The sequence below is a fragment of the Kogia breviceps genome, chromosome 1 (genome assembly GCF_026419965.1).
Source record: "Kogia breviceps isolate mKogBre1 chromosome 1, mKogBre1 haplotype 1, whole genome shotgun sequence".
NCBI classification, from domain to species: domain Eukaryota; kingdom Metazoa; phylum Chordata; class Mammalia; order Artiodactyla; family Physeteridae; genus Kogia; species Kogia breviceps.
This window is the reverse complement of record NC_081310.1, coordinates 193,384,355-193,410,364: the sequence shown is the minus strand read 5'-3', so window position 1 is coordinate 193,410,364 and position 26,010 is coordinate 193,384,355. Positions and strand designations below refer to the sequence as shown.

Genomic DNA, 26,010 nt, shown 5'->3' with positions numbered 1-26,010 from the left:
CCTCATCTTCGCCCTTGATGGTAACAGGCAGGGTATCCCTTCACCCCTTGGAGCCAGGGCAGAAAAGGGAAGGCCAAGGGCTCCACCACGCACAAATGTTCAGACACCTTTTTTTTTTTTTTTTTTCAGTACGTGGGCCTCTCACGTTGCGGAGCACAGGCCCCGGATGCACAGCCTCAGCAGCCATGGCTCACGGGCCCAGCCGCTCCGCGGCACGTGGGATCTTCCCGGACCGGGGCACGAACCCGTGCCCCCTGCATCGGCAGGCGGACTCTCAACCACTGTGCCACCAGGGAAGCCTTCCAACACCTTTAACCCTTAAGAGGCACTTTCTCTCTCGAGCCACGGGAACAGAGACAACTGTTTCAAAAAGCAGCGTTGTAGAAAAGAGAGAAACTCAGCTGAGCTCTCGGCTAGAAGGAAGCTGAAACTATTAGGTTTCAGTCCAAGGTCCATCCAGGGGCCAGCGCCTGGTAGGGCAGTGGTCCACCCCTTCATTCCCGAGTGGGTCGCGCCTGGCTGCCAACGCCTTGGAGGTGGAAGGCTGCAGCGCCTTGACCTTGCCATGTCTCCTCTGCCGTCCCAGAGCCCACTGCCATGCTCGCTTTGCTTGTCCTCCATAGGCCCCAAGAGCAAGGTCACTGGCCGTCCCAGGCTGCCTCCTAGGGGCTCCGTCAGCAACAACCCTTCTCAGGGAGGATGCGTTCTGTTCCGCCCACGTGCCCCTCCGGGGGATGGGGCTGCTTCCCACCGGAGCACAGACTCTCCGCCAAGCAGGGAACACCTGGCTCCCGTGCGGGGCGGCCTCCGGTCCGGCCAGAGCCTGGAATCCTCACACCAGTCTAGCTGCCATCATCGTGTCAGGGGGTGGGGGGAAGTGAAGGAGAACGGGGGTCTCCCAGAGCACCAGGACGGAGAGGAGGAAGGCGGGACACAGTGGCCTCAAGCTAAGGGTGTCAGGGCTCAGGGTCACGGCGCCTCCGTCTCCCTCTTGCTCTGGGGGGGCCTGTTGAGAAGCTCAAACGTGTCTTCCACCACCTGCCACAGGCAGCTGTCCAGCGGGAACTCGTTGTCCACCAGGTTGACCAGGAAGTAGTTGTCGTGGATGTACTGGATGATCACGCGGGACGGGGACTCCTCCTCATACAGCTTGCCCCACTGCTCGAGCCACAGGGCGAACGCCTCGTCCTGCACACACGCACAGGCACGCACGTGCAGACACACACGGAGACACCGGCGCAGACAGAAAGACACAGGTACACACGCGGTCCCACGTACAGACACACAGACACGCACTCAGACACGCCGGCCAGGTTAACAGGGCTGCCCTAGGGCCAGGGCTCCACACTCAGCACCCCAAGGGCCTCTGCTGCTGCCCAGCAAGACGTTTCCAAGAACAGAACTTGGCCCACTGCCAGTGCCACCCCGCTCCCCAGCCCAGAAGTAAACACCATGAGTCAGAGTCAGGGCACTGCCAGCCCTGGGGGTGTGGCCCCCAGCTGCCCCGCCCACCCGCCCGCCCAAGGCTCTGGAGGTGGGCAGGGCAGGCCTGCTCCCGTCCCCCGCTTACCTTCCAGAACATGAAGCTGACTGGGTCCACCACTGTGGGCTGGATGATCTCTCGCCCGGGGAAGATGCCCCAAGTGACGGCGTTGGGCTGCAGCTTGGGGGCGTTGGTGATGTTGTCACCCTGCAGGGCGGGGCGGGGGCCGGCGGTGGGTAGGGGCAGACTTGGGGGGGCAGACAGCTCCCGCCCTCTCCCAGGGGGTATGCTCCGCCCCTCCTCCCACCGTCACCGTCACCGCCCCACCCCTGCCCCTGCTCTGCAGCTCTGTGACAGCCAGGAGCCTGAAAGCCAGACGTCATCCCGGGCTTCTCCCTCCTCCTCCTATGCTCCAATCAGCTCCGCACCCAGTGGCGCTGCTCACTTCCTCTCGCGTCTAGCCTCGTGTCTAGCCCGGCCAGGGCTCTCTTTGCTACTCAGACCACCAGGGCTGCTGACTCTAGTCTCCCCTGGCCCTGTTATCCACACAGCTGTCCCCTGGGACCTGCCCCAAATAAAACATGGAGCCAAGGCTCCCTCTTGCCTATATGGGAAAACCCAAATTCCAAGCAGGACGATTGAGACCCCTGAGGACCCGGCCCCGGCTTAATGCTTCGGCCTCACCCTGACCCCATTTGCACGCGCTCTGCCCTTTCCCTGGAATGCCCTTTTACTCCTCATCCTTAAAGATTCAGGCCACACAGGAACTCTCCAAACACCTCCCCTGATCTCTCAAGCTGGACATCCCTCCCTTGGGTCCCCAGCTTCTTCCTATGCTGAACTTCACTGTTATAAAGTGCGCCTGCTTACACCCATTCATAATTATTCACTGATGGCTCCCCTCGCTAGGCTGGGAGCTCTCGGAGGGCAGGGGCCTGGCTCTGTCTGCATATCCATCTGGCACGATGCGTGGCCCCACCGGGCACTCCGTGGCTGCTGAATGGTGGAGTAAACGGGGTGCCCTCACCCGGGCCCTGCTGAGCCCGCCCTCGGACCCGGGGGCCGGCCCACCTTCACATCCACGATGTGGTAATTCACCCGGAGCTCGTACTTCTTCAGCACCTGCAAAAGCGCCTCCACTGTCTCTCGGGAAGTGAAGAACTCTAAGTAGGCCTGTGGGAGGGAGACGGGTGCCATCACGTCACCCCCAGTCTTTGCTGGATGCCTTCACTGGGAGCTGCCGAGTGGGCCGTGTGCTCTGAAACAGCAGGCGCCTGCCCTCCTGACCGTCCCAGGGAGGCATCCACGAGGACACTTGTAGCAGAACACTTAAGGCGTCGGGACTAGTGGTGGCCACTAGCTGGGAGCTGAACCCGTAAGCAAAGGGAGGGGAGCAGGTTCGTGAGGTTTCTCGGTCTGGACAGGTCGGAGGGACGTCTGCCAACCCTTCGTCCAGCTGGGAAAGGTTCCATGGAGAAGTCGCTCCGGAAGCTGTACAGGGGACCCAGTTTGGCAAGTAAGGCAAGAGAGGCCTGACACACCCCCTCCCCCTATGTGCTGGGTGGAGGGCTTGTCCGGCACCATCTGGCCACCAGGGATTAAGCTGGGCTTATTTAAATCCGCTTCCCAGAGCCCTCAGGCTTTAGTTTAGAATGTAATTTTAACTCCAGCAGCCCCAGGAGAAAGGGATCCACGAGGAACAGTAATAATAGCTCCTACTTAGGGGATGCTTCCCACGTGCTAAGCACTTTAAGTGCTTTGTCATGTTTCATCCCCAGAACACGACGTGACATATCCCCATTTTACAGAAGGGAAAGCTGAGGCCCGGAGTGGTCAAGTGACCAGCCTACCCAGGTCTGTCCAACTCTGAGCCTGAGATCGCATCCACTCTGATCCCCGGCCACTCAGAACAAAGAGCCCCTGGGCTTCCCTGGTGGCGCAGCGGTTGAGAATCCGCCTGCCGATGCACGGGACGCGGGTTCGTGCCCCGGTCCGGGAAGATCCCACGTGCCGCGGAGCGGCTGGGCCCGTGAGCCGTGGCCGCTGAGCCTGCGCGTCCGGAGCCTGTGCTCCGCAACGGGAGAGGCCGCAGAGGTGAGAGGCCCGCCTACAAGAGCTCCTGAGACAAAGCCCTCTGTCCCCAGCCCCGGGGAACCCCTGCAGGCAGGTCAGGGGAGGGCAGCCCTGTGCGTCCCTGCCACACCTTCTGGAAGACATAGCCCCCGCCGGGGCCCCAGCCCACGATGGGGTCGGAGGACGGCTTCCCGTTGATGTTGGGCTGCGAGTTGATGGTGAGGATGCCCCGCCGGTTCACTCGCAGCAGCTCCTCCTTCATCAGGCTGGTCTCGGCCGCCAGGGGCTCATCATTCCAGGGCAGGCAAGTCACCTGGGGAGGGTAAGCCGGGCTGGGCCCCTCCCTGTCACGGTCCCCAGCAGAGACCCAGCCTGTCTCTGCTTCCGTAAGCCCCTTCCAGGCACCCCACGTGGGACCCCCCACCTCACCTTCTCCTCCCTTTGCTGAGGTGCCACCTCCAGGCACAGCGAGGAGGCTCAGGGTGGGGCAGTCACGCCCGCGTCTGGCCCATGGGGCGAGGGGAGGTACCCGGGGATCCCACCCCAGCAGCACTCACTTTATAGCCGTTCTGGTTCGGCTCTCCCGAGAGGTAGTGAGCAAAGACTTCAAAGACACTTTCTTCACTGGTCAGCTCCTCCCCCCACATCTTCAGCAGCTCTTCCTTTGGGGACTTGCTCTTCAGGTAGAAGAGGTAGTAGTCCTTCAGCTCCCCAAAGGCCGGAGAGGAGGAATTACCCCTGGCGGAGGAGGTGCCCGGAGGTCAAGGCACGCCCCTGACCTTGGGCTCCAGACAGTTGCATCCACCTGCCCCAGGCGGGCGGTGGGGGAGGGGGGGGCTTTCCTGTGAATCCTGTCCCGAGGGCTCCACCACGATTGGTCTCCCTCCTCCCAAGGAACAGTTCATTGGCAGCGGCTCACCAGCGGCCGTTGGGGAACTCATCCCACTCCTGGGTGCGATAAATGTAACTCTTTGGTCTGGAGGCCCAGAAGATGGGACGGACATCTTCCTCCCGGCGCTTGGGGTGGGCACTGATGGCCCAGGGCAGGGGACGTCTGGGTGAGAATGGAGACAGAAAGGGTCAGGGCTTGGCCAGAGGGAGGGGGCACCACTGAACCTGGGTTCTTCCATCTTGACTCGTAAACGTCAAGCCAGATGGCATTCCCGCTGAGACTGGAGCCCTACGGGTGCCACCAGCCACGGCACAGACAGCCCTCTGTGCCCCGGTGGCAGCCAGCACTGCCAGCTAGGGCGCACTCGTTCTGTGCCTTCTCTCTGACCTCCCTGCCCACCCGACTCTCCTCTGGGGCTCCAGGGCCTGGATTCGGGGCCACTGGCCTCACCTGGGGTCCTCGATCCACATGCCCAAGCGCTTCAGCACCTCTGTGGTGGCCATCTCGCGGTTGAGGGTGTAGAAGTGCAGGCCCGGCACCGAGCCGCTTGCCAGAAGCTCCTGGCACAGGCTCAGCGCCTGCTCGATGCCGTAGTTGCGGATGGCAGCGTCGTTGTCTTTGATTGGCTCGATCACGTCCTTGACCTGCTGCGGCACCTCCAGCTTGGACAGCTTCACAAGCTGCCGGAGGGAGTGGTAGCCCTGCCCAAGACACAGGGGGCTGTGGGTCCCATCTCCCTGCCCGTCTCTCACCCCAAATACTTATCCCCCCACCAGGCCTCCTGGCTCTGCAGTGGGACACGCACTGACCCAGGAAAGTCAGACCATATTGTACCAGCACTTTTTGCACTCTGCAGGGTGCAGCAGCTGCCCACAGCATTGCTGCCATTGGCCTGAGCCGGCCCTTTGGCCCCCAGGTGTGTCTATTGATAAACGGTGGTCATCTAAGCCAGGGGTTCCCAAGCCTGACTGATCACCAGAATCGCCTGCCAAACTTGAGAAATGTACAAATTCCCAGGTCCCACCTCAGACCTATTAAATCAGAACTTCTAGGCATAGGATCTGGAAATCCATATTTTAAAAGAGCTTATTAAACGGTTCTGGTGACAGCCAAGATTGGGAAACACTGATTTAACCCAAATTTATAATGAAAGTAATAATCCCTTTCAGTGCCACTTATCAATAAGCCCCTCCCAACACTTACTGTTGCTATTTTGGGGAGACATAAGAGGTAATCAAAAGAGCGTGGCAAGACATTTTGTAAGGACTGAGCACCTGTCTGACGAAAATCTCACGGGCGTCAAAGAAGAACTTCGGCCTGAACCAAGGCCCTGGCCTGTGCTGGGACGGGGGTGGTGGGAGTCCATGAGCCCTCTTGGGACCCTCACCTGAATAGGGAAGATTCCGGGGAGGATGGGGCAAGTAATGCCTATCTCGGAGCAAGCCTTAACAAAGCGGAAGAAAGTGTCGGCCTCAAAGAAAAGCTGGGTGATGATGAAGTCGGCTCCCGCGGCCACCTTCTCCTTCAGGTGCTTCAGGTCCGCCTCAAAGCTCTCTGCGTCGGGGTGGCCTTTGGGGTAACCTGCCAATAAGGATGACAGCAGGGAGAGACTGACTCCACCTGCTCAAGGGGAGTGATGAAGCAACCGGAGAGCTGGGAACGGAGAGCTCCGGAGCCATAGCTTCCAGCCCCACAGCACGGACAGGCCGAAGCGGTGATGGCTGGGCTCGTCCGATGCGCCCCTCACCCTGGAGGTGACCCTCAGCGCGCGCTGGCTTAGAGCCGCCCTCCCAGGAGTGGGGACGGATTGCCCCCAAACACCCACACTGTCCTGCAGTCAGCGGGGCCAGCCTGGCCTGCACTCTGTGGCCACAGAAGAGAGGAGACGCTACATTCACACCAGCCAGGCAGCCTTGGGGTGACAGGCTTGACTCTAGGTACTGGATTAAGACAGTGCTTGTAATTTCACGTTAAAATTACTCAGGGGTCCCAGACAGTGCAAAGTCAGAAACCACATTACACAAGGAATAAGTGAAGAGGGCAGAGATGTTCTGCTTGAAGAAAAGAATGCAGAGAATATGGTAACTGTTTCTAGACGCCCACAAGTCTGTCACTGGGAAAAAGGAGTCACCTTAGTCGAGTTCCTTATTCACCGTATTCTGTGCCGCTTCTGATGGCAGAACTAGCATCAGTTTCAGAGAGCTGCCTGACACTGGACCGAGCAACCCCACAAAGGAATGGACTCCCAGACAGCGCGGCAGGGCGGTGACCCTGTGCGGGGATGCCCAAGGTGGGATTCCAGGGGTGCCTGCGAGGCAGGGTCGGACGTCCCCTAGGTTCCCGACTAGCTCCAGGAACGGCGTGCTCCCTTCCCTAAACGACTGAACTTACTAGTGGCTCTGCCTGCACAGGAAAGACCACAGGCCTTAAGGAACTACAAGCAGAGTGCCGGCTTGGTCAGCCTGAGGCCAGGGCAGGACCCCAAGCCAGGAAGGGGCAAACCTGAACCCACACTGCTGGGTAGCCAGGCTGCTTTGCTGTGATCATGCAGTTTCGTTCTTAAGAAACTCTGAGTCATCAAAATTGGATTTAAAAACGACTGTCTGGGGGGCGGGCGTGGGAGGGTTAAATACTAGAGCTTTACACTTTCAATAACAAGGCTATTTTTCCAGCAGAAATTTCAGAAACAGAGGTTTTAATAGCTGAAACTCTATAAAACCTCAACTGCACTCGACAAATCCAGCAATCGCTCACATTTGGAGTTTGCTCAGTTTTACTCTATTCTGGTTCTGTCATGGCCAGCTGGGTGCCTTCTAATCCACCGGTCCTCTCTTTCATCCACGTTACCGTAAGCAAAGCACCGAACCGTTTAGCAACTGTTCGCTCACAGCTCTGCTGGTTTCCCCTCGTGACCGTCCAATGCCCACCACACGCGGGCACATTCCCCAATCAACCGACTGTCTCACGGCCGCACGACACTTGAATTCCTACCTCCTCATCGGGGCCTCCTAGACTCATCCACCTCAACGCCCTCTTCTCAACACTAAGAACAGCGGACACGTACATGGGGGCCTGGGGACGCAGCCCAAGGTCCCCACGGCAAGTAATTTCCTTGAAGCCACGTGGCTTGTATTTTTAAATTCAGATCACTTTGATTTGCTACTCCATAATGTAGCCATGTTTATTTTAATAAGAATGATATGATTTTCCCCAAAGTATTTGAGAAAAATTGTCATGCCAAGGTGATGTGTCAAATTAATCCTCGGACTTCCTGTGTCCCTGGCACACACTGCCTCACCACACCCAAGCCCCCATTTGAGAAGCTGAAGGCCCAGACCCCATGAGTCGGGGCAAGAGGGAAGGCCACGCCATCTGTTTCTAGCAGGTGAACCTTGCCTCCTGGATGTAGCTAAAGAAACTAGAGTTGAGCCGATGCAGTTCTCTCTCCTGAGGACTTGGAACTGGTGCTGAGACCTGTCAATCAGTCTGGGTGAGTCAGGAGCAGGCGGCGGGTCACACGTGTACCGTACATATCAGAGACAGAAAAAGCGTACATATCAGGCCTACTGGATGAAGCATGAAGCAGCTGGGGGTGTGTGGGGGGCAGAGAGAAAGAGGGAGGGCCTTGGATTCTGCCTGCCTCCAGGTTCCAGCGTTTAATGAGGTCTGAGGCCATTTCCTGACCTTGTTCTGAGATTCCCTGCCCCCGGAACCTTAATAAATATACCTCTTTTGTTTAAAGAATAGGGCTGGGAAGCAGGCTAAGAGCAAGAAAAGGCAGAGGAAGGGACTTTGCTGGTGGTCCAGTGGTAAAGAATCCGGATGCCTCGCAATGCCTAAGATCCCACATGCCTCGGGGCAACTAAGCCCGCGAGCCACGCACGCCGCTGCAGACTACAGAGCCCAGGCGCCCTGGAGCCTGTGCGCCACAACTAGAGAGAAAACCCACAAGCCACAGCTAGAGAGAAGCCCGCACACCACAATGAAGAGCCCGCGTGCCGCAACAAAGACCGGACGCAGCCTAAAATAAGAAAGAAAAAAGAAAAAAAGTAAATAATAAAAAGAAAAGGCAGAGGAACCAAAACTTAAGGGGTGGTGGCACGCCTGGGTGGATAGCGGATGACAGAACGATGAGAGGGCAGATGCTGTTTGATTCACCCCCGCACCTCCGTCCCCCCGCGCAGGCAGGCCAGCGGTGCGCTGAGCTGGCGGGTCCTGACCTGAATGCCGGGGGGGCTCTCTGTGCCTCTCCTTCCTTCCCCTCTCCAGTCCCACCCACTGGGATACCCCAGCCTCTCACCTGCCACACAGACATCGAAGTAGTCACCAAACTCGCTTCGGATGTGCTTCACCAAGTCTACGGCGTAGCTGAAGCCCCCTTCTTCCTCTTCCCACTGGTCACCGATGGGGTCTGCAGGGTTGGAAGTCACGGTGCTGGGTCTCACCCGCCCTCCAGGCAGCCTCTCTGTTCCTTCTCCCCCCACACCCAGGACGGTGAGCACCTCGAAGGCACAGCCTTCACATCACTCAGGTCGGTGTCTCGGCTTTCTAGCATAGCGCCTGCTAAACAGCAGGAGGGAAGACAGCGGCCAACCCATCCAACGGTCGCTGAGCACCGACTCCGAGGGCCCTGTGCTGGCAGCAGCTGCAGCTCTGCGTTCAGCCTGGAGCATCGGCGACCCCTTCCCTACTCACACCTGGTGGGTGCACACCCCCTCACCCAAGCCCCTGGAACCCTCGCCTCCCGGGAGAATCGCCCACTCATCTCAGGTGAGAAGTGGTCTTTCGGGCGGGGAGCATGAGGCCGCAAGTGCCCACCCGCCAGGCTCCCGTTTCCCACGCCGTGTGGCCCAGAGACAGCGCGTGCCAGAGGCATAACCAGCTGTTCTCACTCCCGGGACATATGCCAGAGCTGAACTCGTCGACTGGGCCAAAAGCCAGGTGCAGCCGGGGACTGATTAATTGATCGATTAACTGACTGGCATCGGGACAGAGGGCATCAGGCACCGGCCGCGGGCCCTACTGAACTCCCACTGGGAGGCCAAGAAGCGGCTCCGTCTGTGTCGCCCGTGGGCCTCCTGACCCACACTGCCTATTGACGCTACTGGCAGGGACGGGGCCCTGGGTGTACTCAGTGTGGGACCTGGAGAAAAGGAAAGGACCGTTCCAGGGACAGAAGTCTTCAGGAAAGCAAGACCCCAGAGAGCAGAGTGCTGGCTCCGCACCTCCCCTCAGCGCCAGGATGTTCTTCAGGCCCAGACGCTTGGCCTTGTGCAGGTGGCCCGTGATCTCCTCCCGGCTCTGATGGCAGCAGGTCATGTGCAGGATGGTCTCCAGGCCGCAGTAGTTCACGGCGGTGCTGGCGATCACCATGGACGAAGTCTCCTTGTCTGAGCCAGGGTCCCCTGCTGGATGCCAGGTCACATCTATGAAGAGGGGACCACCTGCCCCCATCCGGTCAAACCTGTAGGGAATTTCTTTCTGAAGAGGGGCTCCTGGGGGTACACCACCCTTCCCCACCTTCCCACGGGGTCTGGGAGTTAGAGAAGCATCACATGCAGGCTGGAATCAGACCGACCTGCATTCATATCCTGGCTTGGCTACTCACTAGCTGTGTGATCTTGGGAGAATTACTTGATCTCTCTGAGCTTCAGTTTCCTGATTTCTATAATGTGGCAGAGGACAGTGCCTACTTCATAATACTACTCTGAGGATATCATGACAGATGGCTCCACATCTCTTAAAACAGCGCTGGGGGCTTCCCTGGTGGCGCAGTGGTTGAGAATCCGCCTGCCGATGCAGGGGATACGGGTTCGTGCCCCGGTCCGGGAAGATCCCACATGCCGCGGAGCGGCTGGGCCCGTGAGCCATGGCCGCTGAGCCTGTGAGTCCGGAGCCTGTGCTCCGCAACGGGAGAGGCCACAACAGTGAGAGGCCCGCGTACCACAAAAAAAAAAAAAAAAAAACAGCGCTGGGGACACAGCAAACACGCGATCAATGTGCTATCATTATGATTACTCTTATTGTGGAGATAATATATAATAACAATGAAACCAGTTTGTGTGAGAGCAGCACTCCGGACTTTTCAAAGTGCTTGCACATTTATTATCTCGGGTGAGTTAAGACATTTCAATGGTCAAGCGTTCAGGGAACCCTCAGAGTGGCAAGCAGGGCCTCATTCTAGGGACAAAGAGGGTCAGCAGACACAAGTTTCTTTCCTGCCGCCCCCCCAGTTCCGGCGCAGCAGCCAAGAGTCCCGCAGAGAACGGCCACATTTCCATAACTAGAATCAAGAGCTATACGTGCGCACATGCGCTGTGTCACAAGCTGTAACGTGGTGCAATGAAACATCTTTGTGCCTTCAAACTTCACAACCTTGGGAGTGACACGTAAGAAGTGCAAGCGATAAAAAGCATAAACTTTAAAAAAGGAACTGCGACTCATCAAGTGCTAACATAATCCAGCTGGCATTTCTAGATTTCAAGATGCATAATCCAAATTCCTAACTTGCTGAAAACGTTCTCCAAGCCACCGTTTTGTAACTTCCTAAACTCTCCTCACGATCCAGCCCCAAGTTCTGCCAAAGAATTTAGTCTGAGAGAGGGAACATTTTTAGCACATGGAAGAGTGTGTCTAAACATCCAGGTGCTTGGAGGGGCTTTTACAGACAACAGAAGCTGCGTATCAAAGGATCTACCCTGGCTTTGCTTTTTTCTACCCCCTGTGGCTGCCTTTTCCGGGTCAAAGTGCAGCCCAGCCTCAGGGCTGACAGCTCATCTTTTCCCCCTGCCCCCATCCCCCAGTCTGGCCCTACTCCTTATCTTGCGTTGACTCACCTTGAGATGAGATTGACAGCTCCCTCAGCAGTTCGGGGAGGGAAGAATTCCAGGGAGAACCACTTGTCACCAGACTCCATCCTCCGCTTCATCTTCTCCCTGAGCCTCTCGTGTCGCTCGGGGTCCGGCACCGGTGTGGAACACCTTGAACTATCCTTGGAGCTCTCGCTGCCACTGGTGTTGTCCTCCCAGCGGGGGCTGGGGCCGCCGTGCCCTCTGGGTTCGTTCACCATGGCCGAGCTCCTGCTGCACGGGGTGAGGCAGGGGGCGTGAGACGGCAGGCAGGCAGCCGAGCCCCAGCAAGGCAGGGTCAAGCGAGAGATGCTGCATTTCCACGCAGGAGGAAGGCCGGTGAGGGCACGGGTGACAGCGCGCCCACCCAGTGGCTCCACACGCCAGGTACGACTGTCTGCGCTGCCTCACTCCAGCTTTGCCCTCCGCTGCTGCCTGATTCCGCATGTGACAGCCCCCACCCAGCACAGAAACATGCTCCTTCAGCCCGTGGATCCTCCGTGACCGCTACCTGATGGAGGGTGGCACTGAGAACCTCGCGCCGCCGGCCTCCCAGGCCCGCATTCCCAGGGAGGGGCAGCAGTGCCCCGCCGGGAGGACGTTGGGTTTTGGACGGTCCATCTCCGCCAGTGTGAACTCAGACCCCAGACCACTGGAAGAAATGGAGGAACCTTCCCCAGCGGGTGTGTCCGACTGGGCGGAGCTGTGACAAAGGAAGAGCTGAGAGCAGTAGCTGGGGCCAGCGTGAAGGGGCGGGGGCAAGGCTTCCCGGCGGCGAGAGGGAGGGCTGAAGCTCTAGAGGCTGAAGGCGGATGGAAGGAGGGGGACGTGGGACTGCTGACTGCAAGGTTTGGGTGTGATGAGGCCAACAGATGTTCACAGTGACCGGATCACATGCCAAGGAAGGAACGGCCCAGCCATGGAAACATCTCTTGTTACTTGGAACAGTTTGTATGCATGCAGGCTGGAAGGGGTGAGGGCTTGACAATGCAGCCTGATTTCTCCCGCGTTTGTGCTTCTCTGAAAAGACCATGTCATGGGTTAGAACTTGACACTGGCTGGGTTCCAAAAACAGCCAGACCCAAATTCAATAAGGGCATGAATTTATGTCCAACTCAGAACAAAGGCTGAACAGTCTGTGCCTGCCTTCCAGGCTGTTCTCCTTACACACACCGGTGAAGTCAGTTCAAGTGATTACAGCGACTGCAAAGCCACCACGGTTGAAGCCCTGAACCATGGCAACCACAGGCTGGCCGACAAGAGGGCACAGCGCCGTTGGGCAGTTTGGTGGGGAAAATAAGACAAAAACTAAAACAAAACACTACTCTTGCACAGCAAGATGCAAACACACAGTAGTGAAAATCCAGGGTGTGGTGACCTGGAGCATTAGAGGAGCAACCAGGCCAAGTTCACGTCTTTCAGGGAATGTCCACTGCTAAGCCCGTGTTCTTAGACCATTTTAGGGGTCCTAGACTCTTGAGAAACTGATAAGATCCAATGCTCTCTCCCCTAAAACACACACAAGTGCACGTAACACACTCTGGTACACCCAACGTCAAGCAGCTGAGACCAGATTGAGACCAGACCACCCCCAGGGATGCCCATTTTGATTCTGACCTAAAATTCCAGTTTCTCTGTGGGGATGAACGTCAAGATCAGCCTAGTCTGGTCTTTCTTCCGAATTCCAGAGAGTGCCTCATTAGTTGTCTGCTGGAACAAAACCAAGAGGGGAGAGGAGGCTGAACCACCCACAAACTATCTGCTCTTTCATTTGTTCATTAAGACTTACTGCATTCCTAGTGTGTGCCAGGCACTAGCCTTCTTCCAACATTTTTCACGTGCTACCACTTAACCCATTTTAAGCTAGGATCCCATAGCACCCTGGGTTGCAACTGTGGGTTCACATATTTGCCTCCCCTCCCTCTTCCCAGTTCCCTGAGACCAGGGCCGGGTATGCTGCCTATGGTGCCCCCGTGCTGGCACCCGGTAACAGCCAGCACTCACTGAGCGCCGACGGGCCAGGCGCTGTCATCCCGTCCTCAAAGCAACCCTCTGCCATTTGATGAGCACTTAATCGGTGCCAGGAACCGAGCAGTGAGGGAATACGGAGCCCACCACTCCCAGAGGGGACCCGGTGGGCACCTGTGAGCCGCCCGATGCAGTGGGCGTCGGGGACAGCAGTGCCAGCGGCCCACGGCTCTTCTCCAGGTGCTCGGCAGGGAGCCGGAGACATGCCTCTGGCGCCGGGGGCTCGAGGGCCGCGAATCTAGTCACCGGGTCACTAGGTCACGGGAGGGGGCGGAAGCGAAGACCCAAGTCTACTCCCAGCTCAGGGCCTCCTCAGCCCTGCGGTCCTTCAGTCCAGGCCGGGGTCCGAAAGTGAGTCTTCGCTTCAGGGTTGAGGATCGCGGGGGTGGCAGCCAGGGGGGGCTACTCTAGTCCCGCCGAGGGCGTGCGCGCAGAGGGGGCGGGCCGACCGGTAGCCACCGCTCCCCGCCCCCTGGTGGGTGGCCCCCAAGCCTCCAAGGCCCTGGTCTCCCTCCTCGGCGACCACATGCCTCGCTGTCACTCACCCACTGGTCGCGGACGACTGAGAGCGCGCGCCCGTTGCAGCTGCGTGGCCGATAAGGAGGCGCCAGCAGAAGAGGCGCGGCGCCGGTGTCAGGTTGCTTAGGAAGGCGGGGCCAGAGGGCGGAAACCACCCTTGCGGGAGCCCGGAAGTCCCGCCCACAACATGGCGGCGCCCAGAAGTCTCGTTGGAAGCCGTCCCTCCACCGTCATGTGACGCGAGCCCTCTCCTCACCCGTCTGCAGCCACTCCCCGTCTCCGTCCCAAGCTCGAGAGGGCCACGTGACACTCCCGAGGCCAGTCACGTGAGGCGCGGATCCTGGGTGGGAGGGGGTTGGCGGAGGGGTCCAGAGTGGCAGTAAAGGAGGAAGATGGCGGGGTGCAGGGGGTCCCCGTGCTGCTGCTGTAGGTGGTGCTGCTGCTGCGGTGAGCGTGAGACCCGCACCCCCGAGGAGCTGGTAAGAAGCGGGTGGAGCCGGGCTGGGGAGGGGGCGGTTGCTAAGGGACGGCGAGAGGCGTTGCCGGGGGTGGGGCCGGGCCGAGTTGGGCCCGCAGGTGGCAGAGGGTGGGGCCTGGGGACTGCAGCCTGGGCTCTCGAAGCATCTGCCCGGCTTCACGTGCCCAAGTCTGGGGTCATTTCTCAGAACCCCTCCCTGGAATCTGAGGGAGAACCCAGGCCAGCTTCAGTTAATCCCATCCTTATTTTTTTTATTTCCATCTGAAAAGAGTTTTGAATGAAACGAGCGTTTTCGGAGTGAGCCCCCTCGCTGCACTTTGTGCATATCATGCAGCTGGCTTAGTTTTTCCAGCCCTTTCTCACTCTGTCCCTCACCTTTTCTGGGTCACTGATAATCCAGCTTCCCTCTGCAAAGCACCCTGGGAAAACTTGAGTTGTTGTGTCCCCAGAGTTGACAAGTCCCTCCTGAGTTCAGACTCGGCATGTTATCAGACGGAACCTGAACTCTTTCTCCTTTAAACTGGCAAGTGACATCTTTGAAGTGTCCTGAAGATGAGAGGTTATTTGGAGAATGTATAAGTAGGAATGAATCGCTCAGCTGATGACTGTAGAGCCCTACCACGTCACCCCCATCCCAAAAGGTTTTTTTTTTTTTTTAGGTCTTGTTCCCATTTGATGATAATGGCTCCAGATGATTTAGAAACTAGTAGCTGGTTTCAGTAAATACTTCTGCCTCTTTCCACTTTTAAAACCATTAAAAAGGTCTTCGTTCTCTGGATGTTTTTCTAGACCATCCTTGGAGAAACACAGGAGGAGGAGGATGAGATCCTTCCAAGGAAAGACTATGAGGTAAGATTCTTAGATGCTGTCTTGAGTAACATAAGTAGTGAGTGACCTGCTCACTTCAGAGCGAAGCATTAGGTTGCCAACCAGAGATGCGCTTTGACCTTCTCTGCCGGGGAGTGAGTGGGTAAGATGTAACTTCTTTGTGGGAAGGAGCTTGTTTAGGAAGCCCTTTTCTCACCTCAGCCCCAAAGCAGGGTCTGGGTGTGTCTCCAGGCTTTCATAGATCTGTGGCACCTTAACCTGGATAGAGCATGTGTTTGCCATTAGACTGTTTGCTTTTTTACAAGTTGTAGCGACCCAGAGTCAAAGCCACTGACAGTGTTTGCTCGTAACAGGTGTGGGCCAGGAGACCTTGCTTCTCTTCTATGAGTTTTCAGATGATTGTTTCCTGCCCAAGCAGCTTCTCTCAGAATTGTCAGTTCTTGGTTATAGTTCTGGATTTCAAGCATGGGACTCTGAAAGTCTGTGTGTGGGGTGGGGTGTGTGGGTGTGGGTGTGGGTGTGGGTGTGTGGGTGTGTGTGTAGTAAGGCCAGTGCTGCTGGAGTGCCTTTTATCATTTAATCAGTTTATGATGACATTTCTATGATTTTTGAAATGGCAAAAACAAGCCATGGTTGTGATAGAGGATTTATAAATGATTTATAAAAAGAAGCTAGGGAAAAACCCATAACACTGTTCGTTAAAAGATGATTATTCACTTTACTAAACGTCCTTTTCCATGTTTTTTTCTTAAGTAACAAAGTGAGACTTTACTAAATACACTATTTTAACATGTTTTTGCCTCCCAGTTGATAAGAATTTTTGTAGCAATAGGTACTTTTCTATAATATCTTTCTGAATAGGGGAATAGCATTTCATTGTGCCACAGTTTCTTTACTCTGACTTCTCTATATTATGAACTGCATCGTTGTAACCATCCTTTCTTGTTCATCCTTAATTGCTTCCTTAGGATCAATTCCAAGAAGTGGGCTCAGTCATGTCTATGTTTAATGCTTTAAAGAAAATGTCAGGTAGACTTTAAAAAATCAATATCCTAGAGCAATAACATACCCAGACTAGTTTTCTTTCTAATATTTTATCTTACTCTGGCTGTAGAATTTAGTGTAACTATTATGATTTATAGCTTCGCATGGAATTTTTAAAAAACTTTTATTATAGAGAATTTCAAACATAGACAAAAATAGGCGGAATAGTACATTGAAACCCCCCTGCACTCATCACACAGCTTCAGCAGTCATTCAGCTCATGCCTGACCTAGTTTCATGTATGCTCCCATCCACGTCCCCCTTCCCATATTATTTTGAAGGAAATTCTATACATCACATCATTTCACCCATAAGTAATTCAGTGCGTATCTCTAGTATATGAAGACTTATTTTTAGCATAACCCAATACCATTTTCATACCTAAGAAATTCACGATAATTCCTTGATATCAAATAACCAGTGTTCAGATTTCCCAGTTGTCTTATAAATGTCATATGTACTTTTTGTTTGTTTGTTTGTTTTGTTTTTGTTTTTTTGTTTTTTTTGTTGTTGTTGTTTTTTGTTTTTTTGTGGTATGCGGGCCCCACTGCCGTGGCCTCTCCCGTTGCGGAGCACAGGCTCCGGACGCGCAGGCCCAGCGGCCATGGCCCACGGGCCCAGCCGCTCCGCGGCACGTGGGACCCTCCCGGACCGGGGCACGAACCCGCGTCCCCCGCATCCGCAGGCGGACCCCCAACCACTGCGCCACCAGGGAAGCCCCATATGTACTTTTTAATAGTTTGTTTGAATCAGGTTCCAAATGAGGTCCTCACATTGCATTTGGGTGATATATCTTTTAAGTCAAGTAGGTTTAAGATGAAGTAGATTCCACCTTCATCTCTTTTTTTCCCCTTGCAATTGACTTAACGAAATAATTTTAGGAGTCTAGAACTTGCCAACTGTACCACAGTGGTATAGTGTAATGTGCTGCTCTGATGTGAGTGCATTTAATCAGTCAAAAAGCACTGTATCCACTAATGTATTGTCTTGTATTTCTTAAATATTTGTTTGCTTGTACATAGTTGAGAGACTTGCAGGAATTAGTCTAAGACAGTCCATATTGTGCTGTCACCTTGCGTTCCCTCATTGAGCCTGAGCCTGGTGATATTATCCTGTTACTACGACTGACACTGTCTCAGCCCTCATCCTACTCCTGGGAGCTCACTACGGCATCTGTGCTCCATTGACCTACTGGTCCCCTGGCTCCTTCACTCCTTTCACTATATTGCACTCATATTTGTAATGCATTTACTTTCGGCTGATATGCATATTTATGTAAATTTTATGGGCTAATGTTCTTTTGTGTGAGTCGTTAATATTTCTCAGTTAACCATCTCTGCATATGAGCTTCTTGAGAGCATTTGCTATGTGTAAGAGCAAATTTAGCTAGGCACGTAATCAGAAAAGTCTGCCCAGATTTTATTTATGAGGGATGAACTAGAAAACCCTTCTTTTGAAGCTCTAAGATGTGTTCTTTCTTGCCTTAGAAAGAGTTCCTTGCACATACTTGACTCTTTGATAAGTTGGGGGTCTTACAATATGTTAGAGTCCCTGTTGCTTTTTTTTTTAAATTGAGGTTGGTTTGTTTTTAATAAAGTTATTTATTTATTTTTGACTGTGTTGGGTCTCTGCTGCCGCACCAAGGCTTTCTCCACTTGCAGTGAGCGGGGAATACTCTTTGCTGTGGTGCACAGGCTTCTCATTGCAGTGGCTTCTTTTGTTGTGGAGCACAGGCTCTAGGCTTGTGGGCTTCAGTAGCTATGGCATGTGGGCTCAGCAGTTGTGGCTCATGGGCTCTAGAGCGCAGGCTCAGTAGCTGTGGCACACGGGCTTAGTTGCTCCGCAGCATGTGGGAATCTTCCCGGACTAGGGCTTGAACCTGTGTCCCTTGCATTGGCGGGCAGATTCTTAACCACCGCGCCAACAGGGAAGTCCCTAGAGTCCCTGTTTTGACATCTATTTTCATTATAGGTGGTTTGAGTAATAAGAACTCGCTATTTGTGGGATGGGGCCATTACCAAACAGTATTGTTTTCATGCAGGTCACGGAGCCTATAGTGCCTTTTTGAGTTAGAAAAAGGCACCCCTCAGAGCTGGGAGGACTTAGAATAAAAGACCTCCCCCTCTGAGCCATTGCAACGCCCCAGCTAAAAGCCCACTGAAGGTACTTTTTGTGTGAGCCCTAAGGTGCCCTTCCTGAGTGAATTTGGCCTACATCTCAGTCCCCATGTGCCCTCATGGCCAGATGGCATGTTTGCTCATAGCCATGGGCAGCAGCCCTGCAGGCACCTATACACATTGTATTTTAAGGAAGTTCTTAGTCCCCCAAACCAAAGAGCAACATATACAGCAGAAATAAAAAGGAAGTTAGGGCTTCCCTGGTGGCGCGGTGGCTGAGAATCTGCCTGCCGATGCAGGGGACGCGGGTTCGTGCCCCGGTCCGGGAGGATCCCACGTGCCGCGGAGCGGCTGGGCCCGTGAGCCATGGCCGCTGAGCCTGCGCGTCCGGAGCCTGTGCTCCGCAACGGGAGAGGCCACAACAGTGAGAGGCCCGCGTACGGCTTAAAAAAAAAAGAAGAAGAAGTTAGTCATGGCAAAGAAGTAACAATATCAGTTTGTGTTATTTTTGTCCTTTGCCATGACTAACTTCCTTTTTTTTATGGAGTCACAGTGTTATTGACAGAACCATCAAGCAGATAATTAATTACCAGTGATTTTTATACATATTTGGTATGAAGACAGTCATATTTTCAACATGTTAATTTTTTTCTGTTTGTTCCTAGAATGTGATGTCGCTTAGTTGATTAAAAAATATATACACGTCTGTGTATATATGCACACACACATATACACAAACATATGTGTGTGTATACATACAGCTGACCCTGAACAACACAGGTTTAAACTGCTCAGGTTCACTTATATGCAGGTTTTTTTCCAATAAATACAGTGCCTGTGTTTTCATTTTACAGATATTTAAATTAAGTAAGTGTGGGGAAAACTTTGTGTTCCATTAGCGATCACAATATGTGGAATCAAAAGAGCTGGTATCCACACGGCCTCAGCTTGTTACCCTTGGGTGAGTCATTTATCAGTTTCTTCATTTTTGAGGCAGACATAGCAAAATTCGGATTTTCGACTGTGGGAAGTTGCTTCCCCTAACCCCCACGTTGTTCAGGGGTCTACTATATGTACATATGTGTGTAGAATATGTATGTGTGTATATATATGTGTATATATATATATATATTATAATTAAATACATATATATATTTAGTCATTCATGGATGGGTCTAATTTCCCAGCACAAGTATAGTTTACAGATTGGGTTACTTTTGTTTTGTAATCAGGAAAACAATTTTGTTTCTAACATAGAAAGTACACCATGTTTGCTGGGAGAATTTTAAATCATATCCAGATGTGAATGCCTCCTAAAACACCAGAGATAACCACTGTTAAAAGTTTTCCCAAATGTTTTGCATTGTAGGCTGACATACAAATCTTAATTTTATTCAATCAAAATAGGATTATATTATACATCTTATTCTGCATCTGCCTTTATTTATTTATTTTGCATCTTACCTTTTTTACTTAATTTTTGCACATTTTCCCCATCTGTCTTTGTAGACCTGTCAGAATTATTGTATGGCTATATAGTCTTCTGTATTTGGGTGGATGATAACTGATTTAATCAGTCGCCTGTTGTTACTCCAGGACCCTTTAAAAAAAGGAATATGGACTTTGGGTAGAGTCATATAAATGGAAAAACTGTCACGTGTCACACCTGTGTTTGTTTGGCTGACTCTGAACTCCTGCCTGGGAGTGTGGCCACCGGGCCAGTGTCCAGTTTGTTCACTAGCTGATGTGTAGGTAGCAACAGGCTGTGGGGAGAGAGCACACAGAAGACTGTTTTCCTTTGGGGCCAAACTGCTGCTTCTCATGCAAGATGTAGAAATAAAATTATTTCCTTTGAATTGTTTCTTGAAATGGCTCTGGCCCACCTGCAGAGCATTTGCAAGAACAGCTGTGTTCTGCGGAGTTTAAGGAAAACAGTGTCCACGTTTGTCTCATGACTAACAACCTCTTTCACAGACACGAACTGCAGAAGATACTTAAAATTTGACTTTCTAAGTTAATTTGGTTCTGGTTAATTGAAGTATTTTTTTCAACTAATAGAGTAAGTTGGGTAACACTAGTGACAGCTGAAGGTCTTTTAATGTTTGGCAGAAACAGGACACTTAAAAATACGTCGTTTAAAACTTCTTGGGACTTCCTGGTGGCTCAGTGGTTAAGAATCCGCCTGCCAATGCAGGAGACACGGGTTTGAGCCCTGGTCCGGGAAGATCTCACATGCTGCGGAGCAGCTAAGCCCGTGTGCCACGACTACTGAACCTGCGCTGTAGAGCCCGCGAGCCACAACTACTGACGCCCACGCGCCTAGAGCCCGTGCTCCGCCACAAGAGAAGCCACCGCGATGAGAAGCCCGCGCATCGCAATGAAGAGTAGCCCCCACTCGACTCAACTAGAGAAAACCCGTGCACAGCAACGAAGACCCAACACAGCCAAAAATTAATTAATTAATTAATTTAATTTAATTAAAAATAAAACAAAAAACTTCCTAAAGCGTGAAGTATACACCTAAAGCAGTGCTGCTGAAATGTCCATATAAAGCACAGATTGCAATGCTGCAGGTGTGAGGGGGCTGAGGGTGTGCGTTTCTAACAAGCTCCCCCTGGGTGCCCTGTGCCCATCTGTGCTTTGAGTGGCAGGAACCGGGAGTTTTATCCCTTTCCGGGTTTTGGTAATTCTTCCTATTGGCTTGTGACTTTTTTTTTTTTTTTTTTTAAATTCACACGTCCCTCTTTCAGAGTTTGGATTATGATCGCTGTATCAATGACCCTTACCTGGAAGTTTTGGAGACCATGGATAATAAGGTGAGTCCCTTATTGATCTCTTGGGACCAAGTAGGTCTTAGGACAGCTTCTTTTTCTGTTCTAAATACTCAAGTAAATTTCTTTACCCCTTGGCCTCTTAACCCCTTTCATGAGATACCTGCATTTATCACTTAGTCCTTCAACCTGCTAACGAGAGTGCCCGCGGTCAGTGCTCCTGGCCCGGCCCTAGGCGCTCTGCATTCTTGCATTGTAAAGCACCCACCACCCCAGACATCATCACCGTGCTTGCTGTCCGTATGGAATCTAGTCTAAAACTGGTTGGCTGAGATGTATTCCCTCCTTGCTGTCATCATAAGCCTGCAATAAACGGAGTCATTTTTTCCCTTTGCGAACAGCACGGTCGCAGGTGTGAGGCGGTGAAGTGGGTGATGGTGTTTGCCATTGGAGTCTGCACAGGGCTGGTGAGCAGGCGGGGCGTGGGGAGACGGTGGGCCAAGGGGCGGAGGGGGTCAGAGGGCAAGCTCCAGCCGGCGAATAAGTTGTTTGTCTTTATAACAGAGACTGCCTCCCCACCGCCAGCTCCTTTTTTAAAAATCATAATCCTGACACTTTTTCATACTCCTCTTGCCACGCAACTCCGATGCCCTTTAAAGCACGCAAAGGCTTTTTGAAACTGCATTTGGAAAGAGCGGAGCAGGCCCTCACACATCTCTGTACTCTTCCTCTCCAAGCACCAGCGGTCTTCCTGGTCTCAGATCTTTTTTTTTTTTTTTTTCCTTACGCGGACCTCTCACTGCTGCGGCCTCTCCCGTTGAGGAGCGCAGGCTCAGTGGCCATGGCTCACGGGCCCAGCCGCTCCGCGGCATGTGGGATCTTCCCGGACCGGGGCACGAACCCGCGTCCCCTGCATCGGCAGGCGGACTCTCAACCACTGCGCCACCAGGGAAGCCCCTCAGATCTTTTTTACCATCCTTTTCCCTCTGTGCTTTAACTCTCCTTCTGACAACTTAGCTGCACCCCTTTCTTTTGTGCTTGGAGGGGCCGTGGCGCCAGGCTCAGGTGGGACCCTCCTGTAGCCACAGTGACTAAGGAAAGCCTGTTAACGCGTGGCCTGTTGTTAACATTGGTGCAGGTGACCAGCGAGGACAGGCAGTGGGGGGAAGGGGCGGTGCCTCAGGGGAGTGCCTGTGACAGCGGGGAGACCGGGGTGACCGCTCACGCGCTCTTCACAGGTGGGTCTCTTCGTGGACTTCTTTGTGCGGCTTTTCACCCAGCTCAAGTTCGGCGTGGTGCAGGCGTGTATCCTTTTCACGGGTCTTGGTGTTTCCGGACGTCAGCAGTTGCTGACTCTGCTTTCCTGTCTAGAAGTGAGTTCAACAGCAGACGTGATCTTTGAAGAGCTACATATTAGCCACTTAGGTTTGAGGTTTTTCATTATCATCGAAGGACACGAGAGGAAGACTTTAATAGAGAGATGCTCATGTTCATGGTTAGTAAGACATGAAGCACAGATGCCTATTTTCCCTGATCAATCTATGAGTTCATGGTGGTTCCAATGGAAATTCCAATAGATTTGTTGCTGGAACTCGAAAAGTCTCTTCCTAAATTTGTGTGGAATAGTAAAGAGCCCAAAGTAGCTGAGACAGTTTTGAACAACAGACAGGGAACTAGCCATACTAGCTGTCAAGACATATAATTTAAGATACAGTCATTGAAACAGTATCATATTGGTGCAGGAATACTCAGACCAGTGGGAAATAATAGAGAAGCAGAAACTGGCCCACACACATAAAGAGATGTGACTGACAGAGTTAGTGTTATAAATTAGTGAGGAAGGATGGATTAGTTAATAAAAGATGCTGGGACATCAGTTATCTACCTGGAAAAATACAAAATTAGATTCTTTGTACTGTAATTCCAGATGGACTGAAGATGTCAATAGGCGAAACAAAACTTGAAGAGACTGTGTAATGTTGAGAGTACAGAATAATTTCTAAGGACTCCAGGAGGCACAGAGTGAAGGGGAAAAGATCAATAAACTTGACCACATCAAAGTAAATATCTGTTTATGCACACACACACGAAAACCCCAAACAACAATAAAACACCATAACTAAACTGAAAAACAAGTTTTCAGCCTAGGAGAGGTTGTTCCCGTGCATTAAAGAGACAAATAATTAGTATCCAGAATAGAGGGAGAACTGCAACTCAGTAAGAAAAAAGCCCAAACAGCCCAATAGAAAAATGAGCAAAGGATGTGAACAGGCAATTCTCAGAAGAGGAAAATTAGCCGATAAATAAACCTGTGGAAAAGTGCTCACCTCACCACCAGCAGGGAAGTGAAAATTAAATACATAGGAAGGTGCACCTTCCTGACCCCTGAGTTTCTGTTCTAAATGTGGCCCTCAGACACGCACAGAGATGTTCCTTGCAGCTCTGATTGCAAAGGAGTGAAATCACACCAAATGGGAGAGTGGGAAGATTGATGTTCATATGATGCAGTTTTATGCAGAAGTTAAAATAAATGAACCAGAGCTTTTACATCAACATAACTAATTCTCAGAAAGCGTTGAGGGAGAGAAAAACAGCTGTAGAGTGTGCATCAAGCGCAGTGCCATTGTTTTAATTTTAGAAGCACCTAGAACAATGTGGATGCACCTGGAAACTTGCGGGGGAGGATGCGCAAGAGTTTCAGCTTAGTGGTTTCTTCCAGGAGAGAGGGAGGGAAACAGAAAGCGCTTTGTTGTTGTTTTTAATGGTATCTAGTGTTTTCATTTTTAAAAAATACCTGGAGCAAATGTGGCGTAACACAGATTTGTCAAGGCATGGGCTGTGGGAGTACAGGTGTCTGTACGTTACCTCTCATACTGTTTGAAGTATTTCATAGTTTAAAAATGGTTCCTAACGTAGGAGACATCTCAGGCAGTTGTGTTTTTTTTAAGTTTATATACGGAGAACAGGAAGGTGTGCAGTAAGCAGCCACCGTGCTTCAGAAGAGGAGAAGCTGCCTCACTTCAAGTGACGGTAGGACCGCCCCAGCTAGCGGGCACGGTTTCCTTAACCCCATGTCTGTAGCGGTGGAGGAGTGCAGCCAGAAAGGCTGCCTCGCCCTGTCCCTCCTTGAACTCTTGGGTTTCAACTTGACTTTTGTCTTCTTCGCGAGCCTTCTTGTCCTAATTGAGGTGAGGTGGTGGGGTGTTGCCTTTTTGCTCATGAGGTTTTGTGCTCATTTTCTCCATCTCCATTTTCGAAATGTCAAGAAACTGATTTAGACTTCGAATATAGATTCCCGTAGAAAAAGTGGTCTCTTGTTCACTTAGAGGTGTTTTCTGAAAGTGGTTTCAGCCTCTGGTGAGATTAAAGAGGAACAATCTAGAGGAGGAGGTTGGTTCTCGACCTTGGTAGCACATTAGAAATACCTGGGGAACGGTAAAAATAACTTTAAATAACTTTGACGTACTTCAAACTTAAATACTTCAAACTTTAAAAGACTTTAAAATAACTTTAAAAGTGACTGATACCCAGCTTAGACAAATGAGGTAAGACTCCCCGGTAGTGAAGGCTGGCATCGATTGTTGAAAGGTCCCCCCCGCCCAGGTGATGCTGAATCACCAGGAACTTGCTAGAAATGCATCAGACCTACTGAGTCAGAAGCCCGGGGGTCAGGGGCAGCCTCTGGTTTCACAGGCCCACGGGGGGCAGGGGGGTGGGTGCTGCTCTGGTGAAGAGGGTCAGTTCGCCCTCTTTAGTGAGGCTGTCCAGGGTGAACCGTAGACCCAGTGGAGTCTGAGTTTCTGGGTGTACCTGCTCTCCCCATCAGCCAGTGGCAGCGGGTTCTGGGATACCCGAGATCAAATGCTATCTGAATGGTGTGAAGGTGCCCGGAATCGTGCGTCTCCGGACCCTGCTGTGCAAAGTCCTCGGAGTGCTGTTCAGTGTGGCTGGAGGTAAGGAGGGTCTTGCTGACCTTTATCCTTGAAGCGTTCGAGGGGCGAAGATGACAAGAAGCGTGGAGCGTGTACACTGAGTAGGTTCGGATTTGAAGGCCCCGGCCTCAAAGAGCTTTCTGCACTGTTTGTTGATGGGTTATTTTGAAAATGCAGACGCTGTGAATTAGTTACCATTCAGAGATATCTGACCAGCACACCGCTGAGTTTTGAAGTAGAACGAATGTCTAATTGGTTTGTGGTGTTGGCTTTTAGCAAAGTCAGCAAGTTTTTGTGCCAGGTAGTAAATATTTTAGACTTTGTGGGCCAAGAGGCAAGAAAAGAAGCTATTAGGTAGATGCTTAAACTTAAATAACAGCTTAAAATGTATCCATGTGAGAATGTAAAAACCATTCTGAGCTCTCTCAGGCTGTATAAAAACAGGCAGCAAGGCTGTCTTGGCCCACAGGCTATGGTTTGCTGACGCCTGATGTAGAATTTCAAGATTATTTTCTCCTGTTTGATGGGAATTTGACTCACTCTTTCTCTTACAAAGTCATAGGATCATCTTTGTTTTATAGTTGTCAAGAGAAAGGTCTATGTAACAAAGGTCTCCTGACCCAGACGGTTCTGTGCTCACTGATGGCCTCCCCCTTTTCCACCTGTTCCAGGGCTCTTTGTGGGGAAGGAAGGCCCCATGATCCACAGTGGAGCAGTGGTAGGGGCTGGCCTCCCGCAGGTAAGGGTTGATGGTCTGCAGGGGTGGGTGACCCCTCCGAGTGGGCCTCCTGCGCAGGGGCGTGTCTGTGGTTGAATTTGGAAAAAATCCATTGAGAGCATCCCAACAAGGCTTCAGAATCTGCTGTCACTTTGGGTTGACGAGAAAACGATGTGGTCTGTCTCCCAGGAGAGCAGGTAGCTGGTACCTCGAGGCTTTAACGAGGCCCTGCTGAGTCCTAGGAGCAGGAATGGGACAGAGAGAAAGTCTGTTCAAATG

At 52.4% G+C, this 26,010-nt stretch overlaps 2 protein-coding genes across 10 annotated transcripts in view; one reads left to right on the top strand and one right to left on the bottom strand.

The window, feature by feature from the left end:
* Window positions 1–281: 281 nt before the first annotated feature.
* MTHFR (methylenetetrahydrofolate reductase) lies at window positions 282–13,976 on the bottom strand. 4 transcript variants are annotated; one of them, XM_067017280.1, is made up of 14 exons: window positions 13,870–13,929; window positions 13,439–13,577; window positions 11,808–13,003; window positions 11,285–11,530; window positions 9,674–9,912; window positions 8,749–8,859; window positions 5,836–6,029; window positions 4,899–5,149; window positions 4,476–4,610; window positions 4,114–4,294; window positions 3,687–3,869; window positions 2,555–2,656; window positions 1,571–1,690; window positions 282–1,188 (listed from the first exon to the last, which is right to left on the bottom strand). In XM_067017280.1, the coding sequence occupies exons 3-14, from the start codon at window positions 11,915–11,917 to the stop codon at window positions 970–972; spliced, it is 2,091 nt and encodes a 696-aa protein (XP_066873381.1). In that variant the 5' UTR covers window positions 11,918–13,003; window positions 13,439–13,577; window positions 13,870–13,929; the 3' UTR covers window positions 282–969. The 4 variants fall into 4 exon arrangements, with proteins under 4 accessions (XP_066873381.1, XP_058897832.1, XP_066873387.1 ...); XM_059041849.2 differs by lacking the exon at window positions 13,439–13,577 and having other exon boundaries at window positions 12,914–13,003; window positions 13,870–13,976; XM_067017286.1 differs by having other exon boundaries at window positions 12,914–13,003; window positions 13,439–13,932.
* The window catches only part of CLCN6 (chloride voltage-gated channel 6), a 29,591-nt gene continuing 17,444 nt past the window's right edge, over window positions 13,864–26,010 (top strand). For 2 of the 6 annotated variants that reach the window (XR_010837447.1, XR_010837443.1), the window contains exons 1-8: window positions 14,023–14,322; window positions 15,111–15,170; window positions 21,061–21,126; window positions 21,483–21,548; window positions 22,320–22,386; window positions 24,163–24,269; window positions 24,908–25,034; window positions 25,685–25,752. Coding sequence is in view for 4 of the 6 variants with exons in the window: in XM_067017266.1 (XP_066873367.1) it covers window positions 14,236–14,322; window positions 15,111–15,170; window positions 21,061–21,126; window positions 21,483–21,548; window positions 22,320–22,386; window positions 24,163–24,269; window positions 24,908–25,034; window positions 25,685–25,752 (648 nt within the window). In the remaining 2 variants the exon portion in view is untranslated. Of the gene's footprint in view, window positions 14,323–15,110; window positions 15,171–21,060; window positions 21,127–21,482; window positions 21,549–22,319; window positions 22,387–24,162; window positions 24,270–24,907; window positions 25,035–25,684; window positions 25,753–26,010 lie in introns of all 6 variants that reach the window. The other 4 variants (XM_067017266.1, XM_059041777.2, XM_067017261.1 and 1 more) reach the window with 4 other exon arrangements.

What these genes read in the sequence shown, in the direction of transcription:
- MTHFR (XM_067017280.1), bottom strand. Translation starts at nt 11,917, where the DNA reads ATGGACCGTCCAAAACCCAACGTCCTCCCGGCGGGGCACTGCTGCCCC. An exon ending in CTTCGATGTCTGTGTGGCAG is followed by an intron (nt 6,030 to 8,748) that starts GTGAGAGGCTGG and finishes CCTTATTGGCAG; the next exon opens with GTTACCCCAAAGGCCACCCC. An exon ending in ATGTGGATCGAGGACCCCAG is followed by an intron (nt 4,611 to 4,898) that starts GTGAGGCCAGTG and finishes ATTCTCACCCAG; the next exon opens with ACGTCCCCTGCCCTGGGCCA.